The sequence below is a fragment of the Gastrolobium bilobum genome, unplaced genomic scaffold, assembly GCF_033153095.1.
Source record: "Gastrolobium bilobum isolate Gb01-03AN ecotype WA unplaced genomic scaffold, APGP_CSIRO_Gbil_v1 utg23696, whole genome shotgun sequence".
NCBI lineage: Eukaryota > Viridiplantae > Streptophyta > Magnoliopsida > Fabales > Fabaceae > Gastrolobium > Gastrolobium bilobum.
In genome coordinates, this window is record NW_026895108.1 from 1 (window position 1) to 19,563 (window position 19,563).

At 35.2% G+C, this 19,563-nt stretch overlaps 2 protein-coding genes across 2 annotated transcripts; one reads left to right on the forward strand and one right to left on the reverse strand.

Annotated features, from left to right (window-relative positions):
* The first annotated feature begins 43 nt into the window (after nucleotides 1-43).
* Nucleotides 44-2,488, forward strand: LOC133307436 (RNA demethylase ALKBH9B-like). The gene is made up of 5 exons (XM_061507970.1): nucleotides 44-122; nucleotides 1,076-1,161; nucleotides 1,297-1,607; nucleotides 1,748-1,819; nucleotides 1,917-2,488. Exons 1-5 carry the CDS (start codon nucleotides 44-46, stop codon nucleotides 2,203-2,205), a joined length of 837 nt encoding a protein of 278 aa, XP_061363954.1. The 3' UTR covers nucleotides 2,206-2,488.
* Nucleotides 2,489-8,628: 6,140 nt separating this feature from the next.
* LOC133307935 (small ribosomal subunit protein mS47) lies at nucleotides 8,629-19,435 on the reverse strand. Its single transcript, XM_061508533.1, has 14 exons — nucleotides 19,253-19,435; nucleotides 19,072-19,152; nucleotides 18,922-18,990; nucleotides 18,647-18,710; nucleotides 17,528-17,607; nucleotides 16,913-16,996; nucleotides 16,726-16,810; nucleotides 15,529-15,614; nucleotides 15,318-15,439; nucleotides 14,388-14,448; nucleotides 9,320-9,418; nucleotides 9,133-9,234; nucleotides 9,012-9,053; nucleotides 8,629-8,905 (listed from the first exon to the last, which is right to left on the reverse strand). The coding sequence occupies exons 1-14, from the start codon at nucleotides 19,376-19,378 to the stop codon at nucleotides 8,786-8,788; spliced, it is 1,221 nt and encodes a 406-aa protein (XP_061364517.1). The 5' UTR covers nucleotides 19,379-19,435; the 3' UTR covers nucleotides 8,629-8,785.
* Between the last annotated feature and the right edge of the window lie 128 nt (nucleotides 19,436-19,563).

Consider the following 19,563-nt stretch of genomic DNA (forward strand, 5'->3'; position numbering starts at 1 on the left):
CCCACGACGGTAGTGGACGGTGGCCGCTACTTGTCGTGCTGCAATGCAACAAGATGTTGCGGCTGCAATTGTGGACAAATTGCAGCCTTTCACAGTGCAAGTGAAATGGCGTGATTTTTCAAGTTTACCCTCGATTAAAATTTCCAACAGCCATTTTTCATGGGCTTTATGGTCTTTTTACAGGTTTGTTTAAAATTCTATATTAACAGTCTATTACTCGTCTCTTGTCTCTGTTTACTTTGTTAGCCTATAATTATGAATCGACCTTTCTTTTTTGTTCATAATCATATTTTGATCAAGAATTGATTTGATTTTTGCTACTAATATTTTAAGTCCTAGGGATAAAAGGGTAGCATGCAAGTAACAGGAGCATTTAATGCAGGGAATAGTAGTAGACTGAATTTAGTGCTTTAATCCATGATTATGATCACATAATGGTTTTGTATTTATTCCCTAATTAATCACATAATGTGGACTTCACTATAGAGGCTATACTGCTAGAGGTTTTGGGGTTGGCTGCTACGCAATCCGAGATTGATAATTATGATTTTATCCCTTCTGCATCATAATTGTAAGTTAGGTGGCTATGCTTTTTTGGGTTTCTTACAGTTATGAGGTGCTAAAAGTGTGTCTCGCCTCAATCAAAAAGGCATGCATGTGCCTCAATCAAGAGGCAGTGCCTCAACCAGCCAGAGGCACTGACCCCTACTAGTGCCTCGCCTCAATCTCTTTTGATGCCTTTGACTACACTAGCCATGGGAAGTAACAAATTTATGTAGCTGTAACTTTCATGTCTTTCCAGAATTTTCAGGGCTGACCAAAACTTAGTGAGGCCATGACTTTGGAACTAATAAAGAATTATTCTTCTTTAGGAATAAACTTGGTGGGGCTCAGACTTTACATCCGTTGGGCCTTATGCATATGCAGATATGCTAACTATGCATCATAAGATAATGAAAACATTAAAAACATTCTGTTTTTTCCCAATTGACTATATCATGTTGATAATTTGGTAAATGTGTTGGGTGGTGCTAGTTCTGAGGGGCTATATGATGTTAATTCTTAACTTTTTCAGATCGGACATTCACGGCTCCTCAAAAATGGATGAGAGGCAAGGGACGTGAGACTATCCAATTCGGTTGCTGTTACAATTATGCAGTGGTTAGTGCATCTTTCATGCTGACTTATCGTTTCTTTATTTGGAAACAAGTTAACTTTAATGCTTGGTGGTGCAATATAATTGCTGATGAGTTTGTTAAGGGATGAAACTCTTAAAATCTAATTTTCTGCTTACAGGATAGAGATGGTAACCCGCCCGGTATTCTTCCGCGTGTAACGGTGGACCCCATACCCGATCTGTTTAAGGTCATCATCCGACGCCTCATTAAGTGGCATGTGCTCCCTCCTACTTGTGTGCCAGACAGTTGCATTGTGAATATCTATGAGGAAGGGGACTGTATACCTCCACATATAGATAGCCATGATTTTCTTCGACCGTTTTGCACTGTCTCATTTCTTAGTGAGTGCAATATAGTTTTTGGGTCAAACTTGAAGATTGTGGGCCCTGGTGAATTTGATGGTTCATTTACTATTCCCCTACCTCTCGGGTAAGTATTTATCTGGATTTATCCACTAGACTCTGTTTAGTTTTTCAACTTTTGCTCATGACTATAGACCGAGTTAGATTAAAATCTTCATCAATCTGCCTCTATCATTCAGAATCTTATAGTTTGTCCTTTTTGTCTAGATCTGTACTTGTCTTAAATGGAAATGGAGCTGATGTAGCCAAACACTGTGTACCTGCAGTTCCTATGAGAAGGTATTTACTTACTTTTATGATATTCTTCTATCCATGGCTTTTGACACCAATGACTTATTATTGATCCGTATTCTTTTTTTGTTAAAACTTTTATTAGGATATCAATAACATTTAGAAGAATGGATCCATCCAAGCGGCCTTTTGGGTATGTTCCAGAGCCTGATCTTCAGGGTATCCAACCATTGGTCTATGAAGTTGACAAGGAAATGAAGTCAAGTGGACCAAGACCAAATCGTCATATGAAGAGACATAAAGACAGGAGAGATGGAAGGACTGATGCCATGGGTTATGCAACTAGAAGTGATAGATTCTTGGAGCCTCGTCAGTTGGCTCAAAGTTCACAAAGGCCTGCCAATAGGTGGAGTAGGGTAAAGCTCGGTAGTTGACAGATGCTGTGTTATTAGCATCCAAGCCAGGGCACCTGCTTTTTCTTTTTCTTTTTCTTATTGTATAAAAATTGCCAAAGTGGAGGATTCATGACAAAGTGACATATCAGCAAAATTGTCAAAGAATAGTTTTTCTTTAATATAGAGCAGCTGCCCATTGAGTAGTCATTCCACCTAGCAAACTTTATCTCTTTAATCAGCCACATGTACGCCTAGGCAGAGAATAAAGGCATCAGAAAATTCTGATTTAAATCCTAAAAGATGACTCTAGTCAACCACTTTCCTTCCCTCCTCACATGCGCATAGTAGATGCCCAAGGCTGACATTACTTGCTGCCTTTAACAAACCTCATTCAGCCTTAATTCAAATTCTGCTCAGCCTTAAAGACATGCATCCAATGAAAGTAGGAGAATGCAGTTTGCATGAGGCAATTGGTGGAAAAATACAGCAACCTCATCTCCTCTCACATGCGCTGGAAAAGAGAAGCTGGACTTGGAAAAATTTCTGATTTAGGTAGTCTTTAAAGCAACCCTTAAATCTGCACACCCTCACCCTTGTGCGCTGTTAGTGTAGGAGAGTTAGGTGGGAAATTTTGAGTATTGAAAACAACATTTGTAGCTCTGAAAAACCCAACCATTTCGCCCTTCCTCATACTCAAACCGTGACTCACATCTTGCAGCAGCCCTCAACCAAGTTTGGGGTATCATTCTTATTCCATTCCGTCACATCCTTTCTTGAAGCTGCGACACTTTTTGAAACTGAACCATAGAAATAGATTCCCCTTCACCTTTCTTTTTGGCATCAAAACCGTGGAACACTTGAGGAATCACCAAGTATCTATACGACTTCTTCCTTCTCACTACTCGCTGTGAGGTTCTTCCCAAGAGTCTAGGGTGGAGCTTGTTGTTTCAAGGGAGACTAAGATATTGAATCACTGCCCTTTTGTCATAATCGGTTCTTTTGGTGTGTTGTCAAGAGGTAGGTACCAAAACCTCTTTTCTTTTCCTCTGTCCAACCGAGAAGTAGGTAGGGAAGTAACACTCTTACTATTGTTTAAATTCAATTCTGCCTTACCGTGTTCTAGGGTTCATAATTGGGAAAACATTAGGAAAATAACTTAGAAATAACTTATCTTAAGGTTTTGTTCTTCATAAAACCGGTTCTGCCTTAAATAATTTTTGCTAGGAATTAGGTTCTCTATTAACTAAAATATACAGCATGTTATTCTCTAGTGGCGCTCCAATTACAGGATAAGAGGATTTGGCTAAATTATCTTGATGCTCTAATCAATTTAAAATCGATTCTGTATTGATGGGTCTTAGATTGGATTTGAGCCTCTTTTACTTAGATATTCAGCATGTTAATTAAACTTCCTTGCGCACAATTGAGGTAGGAAAGTATGAATGCTATGCATAAAACGTTGAGGACCTCCTTAAGCCTAAAACCGAAGCTGAATGGGTTGATTTATCAAAGATTACACGTTAGAAATTATAAGTGAAATCAGAATGGGTAAGGATTAAAGCATGGAGAAAACTGTATAGCATGCATGCGGAACTTAGGGATTTGGCATTGTATAAATTTTAATAAAAAGGTTAGATGTAATCAGAAAACGTTTCATAAGAAAAGTTTAAAAACGATTCTGTTTTTGTGATGTGAAACGTAGGAAAAATATATTAGGAAGTTAGAAAGTAGTAGGAAAAGAAATAAGATAAAACAGTTTGGAAAAATTAAGGATAAAAGAAACATGAATGTGAGAAGTGTTTGGAGATTTCCATAAAAAAAACAGAATTCTGATTTGTGTGCTTATGTCTAGGTGCGCAACATTCATAAAACGTTGGGCTTATACGCTACTATTTGGTTAGTATTTGAAAGCACCAAGGTATTTGTAGGCGGTATTACCTAATGTGACTGTTGGCTAGTGTATGGAATTGTGATGTGTTGCTCACATTTGTTCTATGTATGTTATGATGATGATGAGCCAATGGTAAGAATATGAAAGGATGATATGATATATGCATGCATTTTACATCATAATACATTTTTCTGTTGGGTGCGATTGCATAACATGTCATGTATACTTGATTCATGACATCTTGAATATATATATATTTGTATTGAGGACATGTGACTGAGCATGCATCATATAGGCATGCCTGGTACCAGGAGAGGGGACACTTGGCTTCAGTCCGCATAGGTTCCACACTGGGATCACCTTCATAGGAGCCATTAGGAATACCCACTGTGATGCTACGCGCACGACGGTGCTATGAGCATAAAGGAAAAAGGGCGTTATATACGCGTTATGATATATGATGAAAATGATTAAATGTTTGAAGTGACTATTTATGATTTTGTGCCTAGTTAATACTGTTGCATTTGGTTTTGTTGCCACACTACTAGGTTTATTCTCACCCCTTTGGGGTTGCAATTTTTAAATTGCAGGAGGACGTAAAAGCATTTGAGGACTTGGATGTTGAACTTTGTTATATTTTTGCTGTTGTCTGGATTTATTCACTGTTGACTGTTTTAAGCTTGGGATGACTGTATTATGTGGTACTTGATGATTTTTGGATGACTGTAAAACTATGACTTATTTCTGCTTTAAGTCTTTTTATGAACAGCGGCTGCTTTAAGAAATCTGAAATGTTTTGCGTAACGTTTATCAAATGCTGAATTTTTAACGATTGCGGACAACTTACGAGTTATGTTTCGAGGGGAAAATGAACTCCGATTTACTATTATTTTATATGCACGCGAAGCCCCAAGCGTCTACTTTCGGATTTCGTTAACTGTACAAAAATATTTTGAAAAATCGATTTTATATTAATATTTAAAGGAATACGGTTTTCTTAAATTTTCACCATTTTTATCAGCAACACATTTTAAGGTCTTTCCATCAAAATTTTTCTTAGATTCAGCTTTCCACAACAATTTCTCAAAGATCTTTTTTAGAAAAAGTTTTATCCGTTTCCGCAACTCTAATAACGATTAGCAAACGACTCTCTTGGATGTGTTTTTATCATTTTCTCTTGAGATTCTCGACGGAAATTTTGAAGTATTAATTGAAAAAATACCTAGTAAGCAGTCTTATGCATGCTAGAATAATGTTTACGATGCAATGTGAAAGTTAAATAATAATAATAATAAAAATAAAATAATGAAAAAAAACATTTCTGTTTTTATTGCAAAAAAAATTTTTCTGCTACCACTCACTCTTAAATAAGTGGTGATAGAGAAACTTTTTCCTCAGAAAATCAAAAACATTAAATCCTAAAGAATAGGTATTTTTAAATTGTTATTATTACTATAGAATTTTTAATTCTTTTTAAATTGTTATTTATTTTAGAAATTAAGAAGATATTTATTTTAAAGTTTATCTTTATCTCTTAATATTAAGTGAAATAAAAGAAAAATAGTAATGAAGTATAAGAATAATTTAATCGAATATAATTACATTTCTCAAAAAATAAGTGTATTTGATGAATTTCGTAATATTTCTATAAAACCGAAACAATAATTTTAAAACTAATGATTTACTATAAATAAATTAGTCTTAGCTAGTACAAGTGTACAACAACCATAAGTCCATAACTCCATAACTATCTTCATCTCGTTTCGTATGACTCTTAGCTACGAGTGGCGTAGCTACGTCCAAGCCAGCAGGTATCTTGGCACCTGCTTGTTTTTTTTACTTATTATAATTAATTATAATAACTAAAGTAAAAATTATAATCTAGCACCATCTAAATAGAAAATCAAATACTCAATACAAAGTAACAACAAACCATCTAAATGCAAACAAATAATAACATGTATAGTATTTTTTTTTTACCTTTTTTATTTGTTATCCAGTATATTTTTTTTCTACTTTATTCTAATCAGATATGTTATTTATTTTTACTCCTATTATTTTAAAAAAGAAAAACTTCTAAACTTAATCACAAAATTGATTAGTTGACCTATTTCAAAATATGGGCCCAATTAAATCAAATAAACACATTTAAAAGTAGGAAAAAGGGTTTGTCCTTTTAAAGGACACAATGTTGTATCCTTTTAGTTTTTGACACTATATCTTACATGTAAAACATAGTTATAATATGGAAAATTACTTTTTTTTCTATTTCCTCAGTCACTTCAGCTGACGTGGAGAGAGAAAAAAAACTATTTTTCATGTTATAACTATGTCTTACAATCGCAGAGTATTAGCCCATTTGATTAAGGTCATAGGGTCAATCAATCTAATCATCAAATCTGATGATTAATCCCTTTCCATAATCGCAATCGCGAACCTCAGATTGAATATCCACGATCGCACGATATCAATCTGAGTTGGGAAGGGAAACAAAATTGATTTACAATAAAGCACAGACCCTCAACACTAATCCATGGAATCCGTTACCCTTAGGTTGATTAAAAAGTTCTTAGCCTCGCATGGCTAAGGTAAACATGATTAAAATAAAATAAAAAGAAGAAGAAGAAGAAAAAAAAAATGAAGAACTCAAAGAACGCTCCAGAGAAAGTGCTTTGATCCCAAAATACGAAAATTCAGAATGAATCCAATGTTTCCTACTCTGCCGTCATATACCCCTACCCAAAGCGGGTTAGGGTTCAGTTTTGACCGGCCCATATGTCTAAAATACGAAATAAAATAAATAAAATAAAATAAAACTTCAGCAAAACGTGTCCGACTTGGCGCAAGAAATCGACTAGCTTCCAATCTGAATTGGGCTTCGAGCTCTGCATAAGAATTGTAGTCCTCTGTGTTATCTGAAAAACCCAACAAGAATGGAATCAATCCGACAACTGTGGACCAAGATATGGCCAAAATACAGAAGTAACGTAAAGCTGAAAAATTCTGACGAAAATAATTTAAACCCAATCAAAAACTAAAAATGTAAATTAACTCAAAACATCATTGTTTTATTCAAATAAATCCTAAAAATACTAATCAAGAGTAAAAAATAAGTGTAATAAAATATGAGTTTTGATGGGTTTCACATACTTTTTATATATGTGTATAAGATAAATTCTTTTCCTACAACATGAAACACAATAAATGTAATAAAGTTTTTCACCTCTAATAACAGCTTTAAAATGAAGATTCATGCTAGAGGACGTCTGCTGTCTGGTTGCCTAATAAAATTAAGAAAACTCTAAAATAACAACAAAAAATTGAAAGAATTCTGACATACAAAACCACAACTTTACCTAGCAATACAAAAATTTGAAATTACACAACTAAAATTATATGCTGTTAACTTTTTTTTTCCGGTAAATATATGTTGTTAACTTAGTTTAAATACAAAAGTCCAATTAATGTCATATAAAATTACACATTTTTATTTTAAAACATAAGTGATAACATCTTCAGTACAAATATCATTTTACAGTTGTCTAAATACCTACAAACTTAAATTATTAATATATACACTTTTTCATATTTTGTGTTTATAAATTAAGCGTTTCGTATTTATTTATTTTTTAAGTACAGAGCGTTTCGTATTTTTACTTAAAGGGTATTACAGATTTACAGGATAGAGATCATGACCCTATTCCTGCCCTCACCCCCGGTTACTAAACAAAGGCAAATTTCTTCGCTGCTACAGGGAGAACTTATCCCCTTCGTTCTGTGGCGGGGAAATTCTTGCAAATAACCATTTATACGCGGAAGTTTGTTAACCTTATTAACAATACTGTAGTATGAGAATATGTCATAGAGAAAATCAATAGAAGTATAGATTTCCCATGGAAAGAGATAAACTAAGAACACCAAGAAATAAAATGAAAAAAAATATAAAATTTACAAACATTAATTATTTTTTTAATTAAAGCAAATGGAAATATAAGTATATTTCTCTTTATAACATTTGTCAAATTATATTACTTTCAATTTGATATTAAAAAGTCACCTTGGTTTTGCAAAAAAAGTTCATAATATTAATCTTCAAAAACTTTAGCTGATGTACAAAGTATACTGCTGACTAAGAAAAAATGATTTTTTCATTAATGTTGAGTTGGGATAATTTTAGTCCTCAGATATTACATACTGCACTCACTTTTACAATATATGTAGAGGGAGGTTACTAACCTCTTAAAATCACTTTTATAGTTGTTAAATTAAAATGAAATCAACAGCTTTCACTTCATATCAATTTATAACCACTTATTTGATTTTGATCTAACATCCATAAAAAGGGTTATAAGAGATTGTAAGGGAAAAGAGATTGTAAATATAACAACTCTCATATATGTATTCACCTAATTGCATTTATACTCATTTTCTTGACATATTCTTCATTTCTCATACGTAATTATTTATTATAATTTAAGTGATTGTAGTATGTACTACAAGAGGACTAAAAAGTTATCCATTTAGTTATCACTAAATTAAAGAAAAAATAATCAAAAGTGTAATTCATGAGAAGTTTAGAATTTTCATTTTGACAAATCTCAAGCAAATGTAATTTACTTAATAAAAAGAAAAAACATAGAATTACAATACACGAATTTTGACAACAAAATTAGAACTTATTTGGCTTACCCTTGCTAAAGATAAGCATTAATGGAAGGTATGTCTGTTTCACATGTAAGGTTCTCGCAATGCCGTTGGCAGCACCAGTTCAGACTCAACTTCGTTAAACGGATAGAAATAGTATTCAACCATGTCCTCTGATACATCTTTTAAACTAGGTGGGTCCCACTGCAAATTTGGTAATAAAATGGTTTAGATAAATCCCGAGAAAAGAAAAAAAAAATGGATGTTACTGAGTTCATAAATGTACAGACTCCTAGAACAAAATAGGTACCTTTGGTGCAAAGTCTTTATCAACCATTCGTGCCCGAACACCCTACATAAAGAAGTCAAGTGAAATCATAAAAACAAATTGAAGTTGTTCTTTAGGGAAAAGATACCAAGAAGATCATTACCTCAAAGAAATCAGAGGAGACATGCTTAGAAATTCCGCGATGGGATATACGGTACTCACGTACAAGACATTGATCAAGAGTTTCAAATCTACCTTCACGTATCTAAATTCAATAGCAGAGGTTAAAGCAGAAGAAAATAGCATCTTGAATGGGAAATAGATAAACATGCAAGGGAGATGCAACTCACAGATCGTAAAATAACTTTCAAACTCAATGGGGAGGCTTCTCTTATTTTCCTAAGAGTTGTCGAACACCATTCGTCATAAGAATCAGCTGCCTCCTCCTCCTAACAGAGTAACATTTCATTTTGAAAAAAAGGTAAACTATCAAAGAGTAGAGTAGTCAAGCACCAGATAGTGAAAAACACTAACAATATTGGTCACCTGTTTCTTCTAACTAAATCAGAAATGTTTAGTTCCCTACCTATTTTTGTAGAAAATCAGAATCCAAACATGTTTCCGTTTTTATTTCCTATTAATTAGGATTGATTATGATTGATTAGGATTTATTGTGATTGATTAGAATTGATTGTGATTAGGATCGCTTAGTCATTCTTAGCGATTTTTTCTTGTATAAATACTCACTCATGTAAATTATTCAATATCAATATACAGAAACTTCTCTTCAATATGGTATCAGAGCGGGTTCGTTCCTACCCTAATTCAAATCTGAAATAACCATCCAACACTTCCATCACCGTCAAACACCTCCTAAACACCTCCTTGAATCTGTCCAACACAGAAACCTAGTCTACTGACCTCCGATCAAGAAAGTGAGGTGACCATTCGACTCAGAAGGATCCGACGAGTCGACCGCCGCTGGACCCATCGCCGTCAACCGCCGCACGCGCCGCCACGCAACGTCACACGCGCGGCCAGTTTCCGGCGCGTGAGCTCCACGCGCCGCCTTCCCAACGTCTTTTTCTGCCGCGACTTGCACAGACCTTCTGGTCAGATCAAAAATTTACAAAACTTGATTTTTCATCAACGGTCAACCCTTCTCTTTCTATTCATGGCTTCCTCAAAACACTCTTCCTCTTACTCTGATGGTGTCTTTCTTAGCAAGACTAAGTTTGAACAACTTCAGAGACTTTTGACTCAACCTCCTAAGGTTCCAAGGTACAACTTTCCATAGATAGTCAAAATCAGGTCAGATCGCCTCTGATCATATGACAGGTAACCTTGGCTTGTTTTGTTCATACACTCCATATTCTGAACCTTCTCGGGTCAAGATCGCCGATGGCAGTTTTTCCCAGATTGCGGGACACAGAACCATTAAACTTTCTGAGCTGATTACTTTGACATCAGTTCTTTATGTTCCTTCTCTGACTTGTAATCTCATTTCTATTAGCAAGCTCACCTCTGAGTTGCATTGCTTTGCTAAATTCTTTCCACATGGTTGTGTTTTTCAGGAACAGGACTCGGAGAGGATGATTGGCAGTGCTAGAGAGGATGGTGGACTTTACTACTTTGAGGAGGATGTGACTCATGAAGCTGTTTTCGTAGAAAAAAACTCTATGTTTCCTTTTGATTCATGTAATGATGTTATGATGTGGCATCGTAGGCTAGGCCATCCAAATTTTATTTATCTTCAGAAGTTGTTGCCAAACTTATTTATTCATAAAAGTCCAAGTTTGTTTTCTTGTGATATTTGTCAACTTGCCAAGCATACTCGTGCTCATTATCCTTCTAAAGTTCACCATGACTCTTCCCCATTTTCCTTAATTCATAGTGACATATGGGGTCCAGCCCGTGTTAAAAATATTTCAGGTACTCGATGGTTCATTACCTTCATTGATGACCATTCTCGAGTCTGTTGGGTGTATCTTCTAAAGGATAAGTCTGATGCTGCATCCGTGTTTAAAAAATTTCATGCCATGGTTCAAACCCAATTCCAAGTTGCTATACAAATTCTTCGTACAGATAATGGCAAAGAGTATTTTAACTCTATTCTTGGAGAATATCTTTCCCAACATGGCATCCTTCACCAAAGCTCGTGTCCTGACACACCCCAACAAAACGGAGTTGCAGAAAGAAAAAACCGACATCTCCTTGAAGTTGCTCGGGCTCTTATGTTTACCACGAGTGTTCCTAAATATCTTTGGGGAGAGGCAGTTCTCACTGCCTCGTATCTGATAAATCGAATGCCATCTCGCATTCTGAAATTTCAGTCTCCTCTTTCTAGTCTTGTTCGTATATTCCCTTCCTTCCGAGGTGTCTCCTCCTTACCTCTCAAGTTATTTGGTTGCGTTGCATTTGTCCATATTCCCTCCCATCAACGGTCTAAGCTTGATCCTAAGTCTCTCCAGTGTGTCTTTATTGGTTATTCTCCTACTCAACGTGGCTATAAATGTTATTCACCCTCTTTTCGTAAGGTCTTTGTCTCTATGGATGTCACTTTTTCTGAAAATGACCCTTTCTTCCCCTCGACTTCTCTTCAGGGGGAGATAGGAGTAGATGAAGATCAGTCATGGGAACCTACTGATGCCACGGTATTACCTCTAATTTTGGAAACAGGGGGAGCTACAAAATCCTCACCATCAGGAGCCTCCTCAAAATGGGGACAAGTTTATAGCAGGCGAAAGACTCCTCAAAGTGTGAATAACCCAGAGCCTCTACACTGCTAGGATTCTGAACCATGTTCTAGTTCCAGCACCCCAATACTTGAGTGTCATGGTGAAAATGATCTACACTTGCCCATTGCTCTCAGAAAAGGTACTCGATCTTGTACTACTCATCCTATTTCTAATCATATTTCATATGGAAAGTTGTCCCCAGGGTTTCGTGCTTTCAATACTATGTTGGATAGTACAAAGATACCGAGAAATATACATGAGGCTCTCAATGATCAAAAATGGAGGGATGCTGTCTTTGAAGAAATGAATGCTTTAAAAAGAAATGGAACTTGGGAGATAGTGACCCTACCCAAAGGAAAACAGGCAGTAGGATGCAAATGGGTGTTTACAATAAAATTCAATGCAGATAATAGCATCAACAGATACAAGGCAAGATTGGTTGCAAAGGGTTTCACTCAGACTCATGGGATAGATTATCATGAGACTTTTGCTCCGGTTGCTAAAGTCAATACCATCCGAGTTCTCTTATCTCTTGCTGCCAATCTAGATTGGCCTCTGCAACAGTTAGATGTGAAAAATGCATTCCTAAATGGTGACTTACATGAAGAAGTCTATATGGATCCTCCACCTGGTTTTGAAAAGGGAAATGGATCAGTGTGTAAACTAAAAAAGTCTCTATATGGATTAAAACAGTCTCCCAGAGAATGGTTCGACAAATTCACACAAGCAGTCAAAAGAAGAGGCTTCATTCAAGCACAGACTGATCATACTCTCTTCCACAAACACTCTAAGAATGGTAAAATTGTTATTCTTATTGTATACGTAGATGATATAATTCTTACAGGTGATGATATTGAGGAATTGAACACCTTGAAGAAATTTCTAGCAGCTCAATTTGAACTCAAAGACCTTGGCACTCTCAAATATTTCCTTGGTATGGAAGTTGCTAGGAGCAAAACAGGCATCACTCTAACACAAAAAAAATATGTTCTAGATCTTTTGTTGGAAACAGGAATGTTAGGGTGTAAACCTACTGAGACACCTGTGGAACCTAATACCAAGTTAGGTATTGAAGATGGGAATGAGGTGGATAAAGAACAATATCAGCGATTGGTTGGTAAACTAATCTACTTATCTCATACGCGTCCTGACATTGCCTTTGCGGTGAGTATGATTAGTCAATTCATGCACTCACCCAAGGAGAAGCATCTTAGTGCAGTCTATAGGGTGCTTAGATACCTCAAATACTCCAGGAAGAGGATTATTCTTTAAAAAGGGGTATAAAAGGACAATTGAAATCTACACTGATGCAGATTGGGCAGGCTCATCAGTAGACAGGAGATCTACCTCAGGCTATTGCACCTATGTGTGGGGAAATCTTGTTACTTGGAGAAGCAAAAAGCAAACAGTGGTTGCAAGAAGTAGTGCTGAAGCAGAATTTCGAGCTTTATCTCATGGAGTTTGTGAAGGAATCTGGTTGAGAAGACTTCTTCAAGAGTTGAAGATTTCATATTCCCTACCAATAAAACTATATTGTGACAACAAGGCAGCTGTTAGCATTGCTCAAAATCCTGTGCATCATGATCGAACAAAGCACGTGGAAGTTGATCGTCACTTCATCAAAGAAAAATTAGATGATGGAAGTGTGCGTTTGATATATGTTCCAACCAAAGAGCAAACGGCAGATATCCTTACCAAGGGCCTACACCGTCCAGCATTCGAAGACTTGATTGGCAAGTTGGGAATGATCAATATTTACCTCCCAACTTGAGGGGGAGTGTAGAAAATCAGAATCCAAACATGTTTCCGTTTTTATTTCCTATTAATTAGGATTGATTATGATTGATTAGGATTTATTGTGATTGATTAGAATTGATTGTGATTAGGATTGATTAGTCATCGCTTAGTCATTCTTAGCGATTTTTTCTTGTATAAATACTCACTCATGTAAATTATTCAATATCAATATACAGAAACTTCTCTTCAATAATTTTTTTGTCTGCAATAGTTTTGTTTCTTTGTTTGGTTGGCAGGGTCCCATTACACCTTCTAAAAAATTTGCATAAGCTTCCTTGATCAAAATGCCTAGTGTGAGTTAATTTTCACCACATACTAGTAGCTTTTAAGCATAGAATCTCATAATTGTAGTAGATTGCGGATCAAGATATCATCAAAATTGAAATGTTATTTTTCTAATGAAATGTTTAGTCCATTTGCCTTTTTTATTCACTGTATTTTTTATGTAGCTGAGGTGTTGTCAGCACTCCCTCTCAACTGGAGATTGATACATAGCTAAGAACCTGCTGCTCCCATTTTGGCTGATATTATGGTGATTTGAGATGAGCTGACGTCTTGGCTACAGACGATTTATGATATTCAGTAGGAACTCCTAAAAAAGGTCACAACTTCTAAAGATGATACAAGTTTTGTTCTTTGATCATTTACCAATAATTTTGAATAATGTTCCTTATACAAATGACTACTTCAAGGAAATTTGCCTTGTCAGCAGGTAAAAAAAAACAAGAGGACCAAGATAAACCAGGTAGGCAGTAGCTATTCAATAAATTACACATAAATCCCAAAATTGTAGTTCATTGTGCATTAAGATATGTTAATTTTTTGTTCAACTCCATCCAGATTAACCAGAGATCGTGTATAAAAGATTTAATACAATGCTTACCAAAGCGTCAATAATTTCCTCCATTGTATCGTTGCTGAAACATCTATCAATAGTATCAATCCTGAGGCAAAAATAGAACATAACACTGAGAAGCAGAAAATGATGCAATTGAACCAACCTATGAAACCAAATAACAGGTTTATTTTCAAGAGAAAAATGTAACTCTATGCATTACTCAGCTTAAGCTTTTAGGATTTGGTAATTTACAAGAAATGGAAGCCCAATTGTCAATGGAGGGAGTTAGTTCAGTATTGATGAGCTCTTTCTGTTCACTACTTTGATTTTAGTCAGAGCAACAGCTGTAGGTGTTAAAAAGGAAGGTTAAAGGGAGGGGAAAAAAGGCCACTCCATATTCATATATAATTCCAGCCTATAGGTGATGAAGGACGGATAGACATTTCGGCACAAGCATAGAGCAATTCATGCAACAGCAATATTAAAAATAAATAAAAAAAGGCACAGATAGCGTATGTCAGTAAATAGTGAATCCATCTGTAACCACATCTGGAAGTACAAAGGTGATATATGGTACATTTGTCCCCAATATAACAAACACTTAATCAAAGTGCACGGAAGTTGTTGAGGTATTTTTCACTATCCAATACTTTTAAGAATAACCTCATATCAGAAGCCGAATAATTTAAAAAAATAATCTAGAGGATTTCATCAGACATATTTTAAGAAGAAATATAACCACTAGCATGTGTTTATTCACTGTAAGTGTATTGCATTTTTTTAGAATTTTCATTCTTCCAGTTCTATCACGATAGAGAATTAGCAATAAAATTTAAGAGAGTAGATTTCAGCTATAAATTTAAGAGAAATTTCTGGACCCACTACTGAGCTATATCGAAACCATGACTTAAAAAAACTTAGACAAAAGAAGTCATAGACCAAAAAGGAAATATGGACGTGATGATGCAACATTACTTGTGAAGGACACTGCTTCTGTCTGGATAAACAAGATCACCATACTGTGCTAGGGATGACTCCACAACAGAAGGATCGTCTGTTATCAGTTTACCAAGGCGTTCTTCAAGCCAAGCAAGCCTCTGTCAGGGGAAGCCAAATCAAATAAGCAAAGGAAAACTAGGTAACAAATACAGAACAAAGCAGCACAAAAGCAAAGAGAAAAACATACTGCATTTAGTGAATAATGAGTAGCAAGACGGCACGCAATCATTTCTACACCATTAAGCTTATCTCCTGTAAGGGCCAAATATTCCCCTGCATAGCATAATATAAAACAAATAAACTTCTGTGAATCATTTTCTGGTTTAGTATGGAAACTATTAGTACAAGTGTGAAACAATAATTAAGTCATGAATATCCACACTGCTCTTGGGAGTGAATAGTTGTATAAATATTTAGTAGAAACTATTTTTGTTAAGGAGCAATGGCCAATATCGAACTATACCGGGGGTTGAGTTGCTGAAGGTAAGGCAACCTTAGAGGTACATCACAGAAGGCCAGAATTCTACTTCGAAATTTGGATCATTTAAGGTTGTGGATGGGAGGAAAGTTAAGGTTAATTTGGCATTTTACACCATGAGGAGACTGCAAAAAAATTAAAGGATGCTTGAGTGGCAAGATTTATGTGAATTTTAGGTAAGAATTGCAAAGTTGGCCAATTTGTTTCCATCACTTATAGCATGATGAGGAATTGCAGACCTTAAAGGATTGGTTTCAGATCAGCCATATGAATTAACAATGGGATTTGTTGGCAGCGAGCTAAATGCCTAAATATAAAAATATTTTCATTTCAGAGTTGAGAGTTTTCCACTTGGATTTACAAGGTATCAATGCCTCAAGGAATTAATTTGCCCTAGAAGAATGTAGCTAAAAGTTCATTTTTGGTAGCAGCCTTCATGTTCTAACAGTTATAATAAAATTGAGAAAGGGTCTTGTTATTGTTAATATGGAACATCCAACTATCTTCTTATTAGTGTAAAACTAAACAAGAGTTTTGGTATTAATTTCTTATTTCCACAGTATTCATCTGGTGATGAAATCTGCTCTTGTCGACTGTTGGAGTGCGTACATTGCAACTTGCAAGTTTAGCAGAAGGAGTGAATAGAAGGTTTGGAAGTTTCAATCACAGTGCAGTTTTGGGCTCATTTAGACAAAATGAAAATTTTCAGAAAATATCTTCGAATTTTTTGGGTAGTTATCTTATAGATGATTGAATAGCCATAAGTTCATGATTTATGTTCTCGGTATTTTGAAAAGATGATACCTTTCTAATACATTTTAAAAAAGATTGAGCTTTCAATAAGAAGAGAATCAAAAGTGTTATGCAGGAGTCTAGCTCTCAAATAGCATGCAAAACATATATTACCTAAGTGGCCAGGTAGATGAGACAACAAATACGAAGCACCTGCATCAGGGTGGAAACCTATTTGAGCCTCTGGGTGAGAAAAAATCTGCAAAGTTCAAACAGAAAAAGATTTAGTTGGCTGCATTTACTGAACATAAAAAATGATTTACTAAGCCTAAATTCAATGAGTATCTGAAGAATCACATACAGTTTTATCAGTCACCACACTGAACATCCCTGGAAGAGAAATTCCAGATCCACATCCCATTGTTATTCCATCCAAAATAGCAACCTGCATAAATGCTCATAAAATCTTCATAACAGTTCCAAAAAATTGAAGGTAAAAAAAAGCACAGTCAAATAAAAGAGAGATCTATTGGGATTCGTTATGTGGCTATAGCATTCATAAGAATACAGTATATGCACATAAGCAATAGTCTTACTAGCCTAATCATCTTGTTAGTTTCTTTAAATACTACACAAATAGTTTAAATCATTTTAAGTTTCATCTTATTTTAAAACTTACACAAAGATTTATTTTAATAAAAGTTCAACTCTGACTCTTCAAAATATCTTCTCTTTTTTCCCCTTTTTTTTCATTCATGGATTTCATGTGTAATATAATGCTATATAATTTCACTCTTGCCTATAGAGGTATCATCAATATACTGATAAACTGCACGGCACCTGTCATGGCATTACATGACAGCCCTATAGCCCCGCTATCGCACGATTGACTAGCCTCAGCCTGGTACATACCATTTCGACAATCCAAAGTACTCAATATCTCAAACAAAACTCTTGGCAATGATTCAATACTTACATGTGGTTTAAGATATGTCCCTTGAAGATATACAAACGAATATAATGTTTTGAAAAACTGTTCAGCTTCTTCAGCATTTCCTGCTAGTAATAAACAGAAAAACGTCATAAATGTAGAAACATCTTAACAATCATCATTTAACTAGTTAGAATGCCACGAACATAAAATTCGCCTCTGATGAATCAAATGAAAAAATTTGGACACCGAACTAAGAACAAATTACAGATCATGGTCCAAACATAAACTGTCTTAATCTACTACACATCTGATCATAATTCCTAAAAAATAAGCATATCTTCAGTAATACTTTATATCCAAATTAGGGTCCAACCAATAAAAGAACTTCAACCTCCCCCCACCACCTTGCAGTAGGATTCAAATTCTGAATGTGATTCAGGATAACTATGTTTAGTTTGTTCTTTTATTTTAGGATAAACGGAGAGTTTATGAAAAGAGAAAAAAAATAAAAAAAAAAAACATAGAAAGGAGGATGAGAAACTCTCCTAGCAGTAAAAGTAAAAATGAAAAGAGATATAGAAAGCATCAGCCTAGAAGAGTGATCCAATCCCTCTGCATATCTGACAAACAAATACCTTAAATAAACCACAGCACAAGAATAAAGGGAAACTATCCTATTGGAAAGAATATTTACTGCTAGAAGCTGCTGATAAAACAAATAATGTCATGTCCTGCATGATTTAGATGAAAATGAGACCTAACAAACAGCCCTTGATTTTATTTCATCCAAAGAATTGAAAGATAAACATAAAAATAGACTTTCCACCTTCACTTCTGTAGGAATCAACTCAATTAAATGCACAGTAACCCTATAAACAAAGAAGATTTTAGAAAGCCACTATATGAGCTGTTGTGTTAGATAGCACTTGGAAGATGACATATGCAAATTCAAAAGGGAAAGCAATATGTTTTATCGACAACAAAAAAAGGGAATGCGCATGTTGGTAAACTTATGGTCTGTAAAAGATAACAAAAGTTACAAATGGTAATTGGATAAATTACTTAACACTTGTTTGAATGAAGTCAGCGTATCCACTTGAAAAATTAAAAGTAAAAAGATAACGAAGTTACTAATTGATAAAATATTAAAACACAACCCACCTTCATTGAGTGAGTGATACAACCTAACAACATCTCCACCAGAACAGAAAGCTCTGCCACTACCCTTCAAAACATTCAACAATCAAGATAGCAATTCACACTCAAAACAATAACCAACATCTATGAACATAATACAAAAAATATAAAACCACAAGGTATTAAAAATAATAAGGAACAATTACATTGAATTATCCCAAAGGAGATCATTATAATTATCCACGAAAATAAATATGAATTATAACAGCTTTATGTTCCTTATTTCAGTGACAAGATACCTTCATCAAAACAAAGCCAATATCAGAGTTTTCTTCCCAGGAATCGTACAGCCTCTTCAACCGAGCAACCTAAAGAAATCGAAAACGACTTGGCGTTTACCTCAAGCGAATGAACTCAAAACGCGCAATGAACAAGGAGGAACGCCGTACCATTGAAGTAGTGAGTGCGTTCAGAGATGATGGCCTGTTGAGAATAGCTGCTCTCGATTTTGCTCTTCCTTCAACTAAAATCTAAAATCAAATAACACAATTATCAATTGAAATATATATATATATATATATATATATATATATATATATATATATATATATAAAGCACAAGAAGAGTAACCTGTTGCTGTGGATCATCATCGTCGTGCTCCACATAATTTGGTTGAGCAGTGAAAGCTCGACGATAAGAGCAAAGCGTTCGAAATGAGAACCTACTTTGTGGTAGCAGAGATTTGAATCTCTGCATTTTCGATTATCTTTCTAGTTTCTAGTTTTCACAGATTTTGCTTGCAGGGAAGGTGTTTGATGTTTGTAATGCACCCTGAAATGAAGCTCAACACTGAAATTGAACAACGCTTTCCCTCGGGAACAAACTTGGGTCCGAATGGGTTTTTAAGGCCCGCATTTGTAACCCGAATCACCCTTAGGGTT

Coding starts and splice junctions, on each gene's coding strand:
- LOC133307436 (XM_061507970.1), top strand. CDS start 44: ATGCAACAAGATGTTGCGGCTGCAATTGTGGACAAATTGCAGCCTTTC. Junction 1,162..1,296: donor GCTGTTACAATTATGCAGTG/GTTAGTGCATCT, acceptor TTCTGCTTACAG/GATAGAGATGGTAACCCGCC. Junction 1,820..1,916: donor CCTGCAGTTCCTATGAGAAG/GTATTTACTTAC, acceptor AACTTTTATTAG/GATATCAATAACATTTAGAA.
- LOC133307935 (XM_061508533.1), bottom strand. CDS start 19,378: ATGCAGAGATTCAAATCTCTGCTACCACAAAGTAGGTTCTCATTTCGA. Junction 9,235..9,319: donor TGAAAGTTATTTTACGATCT/GTGAGTTGCATC, acceptor TATTGAATTTAG/ATACGTGAAGGTAGATTTGA. Junction 9,054..9,132: donor TCTCCTCTGATTTCTTTGAG/GTAATGATCTTC, acceptor TTCTTTATGTAG/GGTGTTCGGGCACGAATGGT.